At 44.2% G+C, this 7,350-nt stretch overlaps 1 protein-coding gene across 1 annotated transcript in view; it reads right to left on the reverse strand.

Moving 5' to 3' along the window:
* Positions 1–888: 888 nt before the first annotated feature.
* The window catches only part of ptch2 (patched 2), a 42,285-nt gene continuing 35,823 nt past the window's right edge, over positions 889–7,350 (reverse strand). Inside the window, exons 20-22 of the mRNA XM_084058781.1 lie at positions 5,584–6,019; positions 4,784–5,381; positions 889–4,115 (exon numbers count right to left, since the gene is read on the reverse strand). Of these exons, the coding sequence (XP_083914907.1) occupies positions 4,081–4,115; positions 4,784–5,381; positions 5,584–6,019 (1,069 nt within the window). The 3' untranslated portion in view covers positions 889–4,080. The remainder of the gene's footprint in view (positions 4,116–4,783; positions 5,382–5,583; positions 6,020–7,350) is intronic.

Below are 7,350 nucleotides of genomic sequence, written 5' to 3' on the forward strand. Positions count from 1 at the left end.
AAAATGTTCATCTTACTGTGGACATGTTTGCTTGGAAAGGAGTCTTTGAAATGTTGCATAGTTTTAGAATTGTACTCCTTTAAAAGTTGAGAGATTTATAATGGAGGCGGATGGAAGGTTTTGGGACCTCAAAAAAACACTTTCACCTAGAAACTCCATTCACAGTTCAAAAAATCCACCTTACTGTGGACATGCATCCTTGAGATGTTTTACTTTGAAATCATTTGTAGTTTTTGAAATATTTAACTTTAAGCGCCCCATGCATTGTTAATGCGGCAATGGACATTTAAAGGCAGGCTTACAACTACATCCTTACGCCTAGTAACCTCATTCATACTTTAAAATGTTCATCTGACTGTGGACATGTTTGCCTGAAAAGGAATCTTTGAAATGTTGCAGAGTTTTAGAATTGTACTCCTTTAAAAGTTCAGAGATTTATAACGGAGACGGATGGAAGGTTAGGGGGACCCAGGGCCGTACTAGTTTGGCCTCCACACTTAGCGATTTTTTCGGATTTAACTTTCGTTTCGATAAAATACATTTTACCGAAACGAAAATTACCAATCAACTCTAAATTGCCTGAAACGTACTCCTATCAGGTTTTTGGGGGGACGATTTTGGCCTCCACACTTAGTGATTTTTTCGGATTTAACTTTCGTTTCGGTAAAATAAATTTTACCGAAACGAAAATTACCAATCAACTCTAAATTGCCTGAAACGTACTCCTAACAGGTTTTTGGGGGGACGATTTTGGCCTCCACACTTAGTGATTTTTTCAAAGGCACACACATGATTGTACCTATGAAGGCCTTCTATTAACACGTACACTTCATAAACCACTTCCAGAACACAATCCACTGACAAAGAAAGATCACAGAAACAGGTCAATTCTTTTTTTTTTCTCCATTGGATTTATTTTGTTAGTCAAATTTCTATAGCAGGTGAGGGAACATAACAGTCACACAAGGGTTTATTTTTTCTTGAGCATAGTTTTCACAAGTCACAGTGTTTTAGACATCGACAACACTTCCAAAAAAGAAAAAAAAATGACATGAAGAAGGAAGGGCCTAAAGGAAACTTTATAAACAAGGTGGTACAGTCAGTCAGTCAGTCAGTCAGTCAGTCAGTCAGTTAGTTAGTTCCTACACACCTTCTCCTTCATGGTCCAAGTGCACCCTTCTCTCCCGACAAAAAACAAACAAACAAACAAACAAAAACAAAAAAATCAGAAAGCTCAAATAAAGGCCTCCCCTCTTCTGTTGTCCCTCCCTCCATTTCCCACAATCCCCTCTGCAACTCCCAACACCCTCTTCTCCTCAGAATGCAAAACAAAGCAAAAAATAAAAACAAAACAAAACAAAAGAACAAAACAAAACAAAACTTGGCAACAAATAGATATATTTATATATAATATATATTTACTCTTTAAAAATAGAACTTCTGTCTAGCGACTAACATCTGTACAAACTACAAAAATAAAAATTTAATATAAATAATTTATATGGCAAGACATTGACATTTTTTGTTGTTGAAATAAAACTACAAATCTATGCAGGAGACCCCCTCATCCCCTCTCCTGATATACCCCCTCCTTCTCGTCACTGAACTCCTGAACTGTCTCTGATCCTGGCAGATGGTGGTGGTGGTTTGCACACCGTTTTGTTTTATTCTTCAAGATGGCGAAGTAGCTACTTAATTTTTCTTTCATAATTTTTCAGATTTACAAAAGAAACCCAAGCTGCCACTTTTAAGAAAAGAAGAAACAGAATAATACAGTATAAAGTAAAACAAAAACAAAACAAAAAACTAGGTTTTTCCCTGCAATTTTAACCTGGGCAGTGACGTGACCAATAACGAATAAAATAGAAATAAAATAAAACTATAGAAGGAAGAAAACGCTGGCCTTGTGAGGCTTGAATTGATACAAGTGAGAGATGATAGAATGACTCCGAAGACGAGACCAAGTTACTGCGTTAAGCCCGATCTATACACCGTTGTATAAATCAAGCATTAGAAGTCTACAACATGTAAAGTATCCGATGTATTCAATGTCAATAATAGCAAAGCGTCATGAGCGACGCGAACAAGGTAACGCAACCCTAAAGCAGCCAGCAAAGAAGTGAAAAAAGTGAGAAACGAAAAAAAAAAAAAAACTAAATATATATATATATATATCCCTTTGCATTGGATTTTTTTAATTCCCTTTCGAAATAGACTTGGGTGAATGACCAATTTGTCAAATAACCGTGACAAACCTCAACCTCACCCAATTTAGAGCTTACAACAACTGTGAGAACATTAACAAAAAGTATCATAAAAGCTCCTTCAAGTAATATTCAAAAATGAGTCAACTGCAGAGGACATTTTAGACAAACATGGAGCTGTGGCACGCTGACACTGGTGGGGACATGTCTGCCGACTGCTCACACACACGCACGCGCACGCACACGCACACGCACACACACACACACACACACACACACACACACGAGACAAATGGCTCTTTTCGACTACAAGAACTAAGCAAACCGTGCAACATATTTCACAGGTTCTGGATTTGTTTCCATACGCTACGGCCTGGTTTCAGGTTCTCAGAACCTAATTTAGGCCTGCTGAGGGAGGGAGTACTAACAGTGTAGTACTAACAGCGTTGTGAGATTGTAGACCGGCTATTTTAGCCTTTTTGAAGAGTTTTCTTTTTATGTACTTGACCCTTCAGGGGTGATTCTGGTTATCGTCTCTGTCGGGTGGAAACCTCATATGTCCAAAACTGTTACTTTTCAGGATCCAAATAAAAAAATGGCAAAAATAGCAGATCGACAAGCTCAAAACGTGTCCGATCTGCTACTTTTCATACTTTTGTGTGACGCTGTAGTAGGATCAAGTAGGGCGTTAATTTACGTTAGAATATGGAGATATGAGGTTTCTGCCCGACAGCAACGTTATAATGGAAACACCATTACAGAACTTCAGCGTTTCTGGGATGTTTCTGGGATAACCCTTCGTAGTCCAAAAGAGACATAAGTGCCGTGTTCGCAGACGAGACAACAATTTACCATGGCTGTTTTAAACGACATCATGCACGCTAAAAGGTGAAAACGATTTGTGGGGACGACATCTGAATCGAGACAAAAATAATAAACGCTAATAGCATATTTACACCCAAGTATAAACATAATACTGTTATGAATGCTGTGGTAAAAAGGTACAAATAAACAAAGAGTTATAATGAAGGCACAATGGTTACTACTATTCAGGAAAAAATAAACAGCAGTTGCTGCATTTCTCTCTGCTCGCATGGTGTTTTTTTGTACAGTGCAAAACGGTGTATTATTATTCTTTTGACGATGCAACAGTGTGAGATACAGGACGCTGAGTCACATGAGCAATGAGCAGCTACTGAAGCCCCACTCTCACTGGCAGTGTAATAGCTTGTATAGTGACTGTTTTGAGTTGTTTGTATGTATGTATGACACGACCGTGAGGGGGGAGGGGTACTGCATTTCTCTTTAAGGCAAATTACTTGAAAACATTTTGAAGTGTAGCAGCAAAAAAACCAAAAAAGAATATTCGAACACTGACCTTGTATGTTCAATAGTCTAATATCTTATTAACATCTGACTTTCTGCGCACCATATCTTAGTTTTTCTTTTTTACATATAGCACATTTCTCATTCTATACACCGGGGGCAGGTTAAAACAACAACTGCCCTGCGAAGAAATAATCTTAAAACATCTCAAACTTTTACACAAGATTATACCCAAGTTATACAGTACTCTTTTAAATAAGTTTCCCTCTTTTTTGTTTTTAGTAATAAAATATATACTCATAGATTTATATAATTCTTAAAAAGGAGTCCGTTTTCTTCCTTAATATCTTCTTGAAATAAATCCTCTGGCTTCTGTTGTGAGGTCTTATGTACAAGTTGAGAGTTCAGCCAACAAAGTGTTCAGGCGTCAAGGTGCTCGAGAAAGGGGGGGTGGGGTGGGGTGGGGTGGGGGGGTTGTGTGGGTCAGCCGGGTCGAGCGAGCCCCGCGTGAAGAGAGGAGAGGAGAGAGAGGCAGGGCTCGCCAGAGAGTCTAGCAATCTTTGGCTGACTGGATCCTCAACCCACCTGCAAACAGAGAGAGAGGGAAAAGAGACAGAGTTAGTTAAATGTTCTCCATATGTTTAACCTTTTGTGTTTTGCGTAAATTAACGCCCTACTTGATCATACCACAGCGTCACACAAAAGCATCAAAAGTAGCAGATCCACAAGCTCGAAACGCGTCGCTTCGCGCTGCGTTTTGATCTTGTGGATCTGCTACTTTTGCTCTTTTTGAAATTGATATCCTGAAAAGTAACAGTGTTGGATAATGAGGTTTCCACGGAGACGAAATACTAGCACTCAAATGCTAGATGAAGCAGAACGGAAGAATTTGGAATATACCACTCGGCTGTAGCGTCGACTTTCGATACACTGAACAAGTTGAATCTACGTCATGTAAATTTGCATCATTTATTGTTATCACTTCATTAATTACACTCATTGATGTAATATATTTACGTAGACTAGTTAGTAGAACTTGGAACTCGGGTTCCCTTGAGGGGGTTCCAAATGGACCCTTGCAGGTCTGTAACTCTTGAGAGTCTACAAATGGAACCAAACGCACCCTTACGGGTCCGTTTGGTTCCATTTCTACACTCTCAGAGTTATGGGGGGTCCTTGAAATTAAACCGTTTCAGAGCCACTGATGACAGCGAAAGTGTCCAGTCATACGGCTGAATGCTGAGCTGACTCACCTTGTGCCTTGCTGAGCTGCAGTTTCGTCTGGCTCTGTACAGTCTCCAAGTCATGTAGCTCCACAACAGAGTCTTTATTATTAGAGGACAGGTTCGTTTTGCCACTACAAGTCCTCTTAGTGTCCTCAAAACAGTCTGACTCGCTGTCCTCATCGAAACCCTCGTGCATGTAACCCTGGTACGCCGCCCCGGGCAAACTGGGGTGCACGGCCACAGTGACGGACGCGGTGGCCGTCACCGCCATAGTCATGGCCCCCCCGGCGGGGCCTTGCTGCGAGTTAAGCGCAGGGTTATTGTTGCAATAAGCGGGCCCCTTAGTCCTGCTAGGCTGAGGCCCTCTGCCGGCCTGAAGCCTGGGCCCGCATTGACTAGTCCTCCCGGGAAAGTGAGCTCTGTCGCCGGGTAAAGGTTGGCCGCCAGGCTGCTGCGCCTGGGGCCTCCGGAAGCCCTGCTGCTGCGGCTGCTCTCGCTTGTTGTTGCCGTCCCAGCAGATAATCTGTGAGCCGACGGGCAACTGCTGTGCGTGATGAGAAGTCTCGTTCAGGATGTCTCTGGTTGTGCCGGAGACTGCTGAACCCTCCATGAACGGCTTCACCACCTAGCAGACCCCAGGAGAAAGATATAGTTTTGAATAAAGATTTTCACGTTGATTCAATGATATATAAAACAATGAATTATTTTTTGTTTTAAATAAACACGCTTCTCGATTATTCGATTAACCGGAAAACAACCTGATAGAATGAAATAGAAAACAGTCATGTTACAAGCGTTTCCAGCTCCTCTGTGGCCGTGCGTCTTACCGTGAGCTTGGGGAAGCTGGGGTTCTTGCTGGCCTCCAGCAGGATGTGGGAGGTGGCGGACGGGACGGCGGCGGCGTGCTGGGGCGCGCTGTACGCGCTCCGGTCGCAGTACCGGTAGTCCTCCTCCCCGATGCCGGACGTGGTGGTGGTCTCCGAGTAGTACTCGGAGTCCGACGACTCGGAGAAGGCCTGCTGCCGCGGCGAGCGGGGGTTGTGGCCGTGGTGGTGGTGATGGCCCGAGGAGGAGGAGTAGTAGTCGTGGTGGGTCATGGGCGGCGGCAGCGACGGCTCGGGAGACGGCGTGGGCAGGCGGCCGCCGTGGTCCGCCGGGGTGACCTCGGCCGGAGGGCCCATGAGGGACAGCAGGACGGGCAGGAGGACCAGGCCGTTCAACATCCCCAGAACGGTCAAGATGGCCAACACAGCGAAGAAATACCTGAAGGTGACAGAGAGAGAGAGAGAGAGACCAGGGGGGTTAGTCAAGTCCTTCCATGGCAGTGGTTCTCTAAGTGGAGTCTAGGGGGGACCCCTGAGGGGGTTCCATTCATCCATTTGGACCCCCAGCTAAATTATTGATAGTTGTGAACAAAATGGACCCTTACAGGTCAGTAACTCCGAGTGACTACAAATGGAAGGTCTGTTTGGTTCCATTTGTAAGGGGGGGGGTCTGTGGCCTGACGCATACCAAACTGGGGTCCTTGAAATGAAACGGCATCAGATAATGACAGAAAAAATGATCAGTGTCAGCAGCTCATCCATCAGCCAAAAGAAAACAGTTCCGCAAAAAAAAGTTATTCTACGCCATGCTACGCTTCTCCTCAAAACGTTTTCTCTCCTTGTGCGCGCCGCGTACGTTCTGCGTTTGTCTGCTGGCATCCAGGCCAGCTTCCTGCAAGGATTTGCTGGCCCTTTGCTTTCCATAGGGAGCCCTCATCTATCACACACACACACACACACACACACACACACACACACACACACACACACATCATGCGCACATTGCGCACATTGCACACATGCGTGCACGCACCCTGGGGAGGCCAAATCTATCAGTACGTGGCGACCGCTTCCTGAAACTATGTGTTTACATTAAGGCGAGCAGATCCCCAGCGTCAAAAACACCTCCTCTGAATCCAAGCCCCAAACCTCCTCCCCCATCCCTCTACAGGGCAGGGGGGGGGGGGGGTTGGAGGGGGAGAGAGAGAAGAGCTTGTACATCTGCTATTTTTGAACATTTCGGACAAATCTTGAAAGTGTGAGAACTACTGATTTAGAAGGCGTTTGTGGAATCGGCCTCAGGTCTTAATGGGTTCATAAAATAGCAGATCTACAAGCTCTACAATTTGTCTGTGAGCCTATGGGTGTTAGAGCTTGCCGAGGCTGTTAACAGCGGCACGGCGAAGCCAAGTCACCTTGTGTGTTTATACTGGAGGAGCTCTGCCAAGAGGCCTTCTCTCTCTCTCTCTTCCTGCTAGTGCATCAGCCAGATCACACTCCTCACAAGTACGTCCACCAATGAACACGTGCGTAATATGGCTGCACATACACACGCATACATACACACTCACAATTTACGGCTGACATCATTATAGTAGGTGCAAAAAAAAAGTGTTTGAAAGTGTGTGTGTGTGTGTGTGTGTGTGTGTGTGTGTGTGTGTGTGTAGGGGGGGATTCTTTCTCCACAGTAAGATCCTCTAACTGAGAATGTAATGTAACACATTAAAGACAGAGGGTGTGTGTGTGTGTGTGTGTGTGTGTGTGTGTGTG

Source organism: Gymnoscopelus microlampas (genome assembly GCF_963454915.1).
Source record: "Gymnoscopelus microlampas genome assembly, chromosome: 5".
NCBI classification, from domain to species: domain Eukaryota; kingdom Metazoa; phylum Chordata; class Actinopteri; order Myctophiformes; family Myctophidae; genus Gymnoscopelus; species Gymnoscopelus microlampas.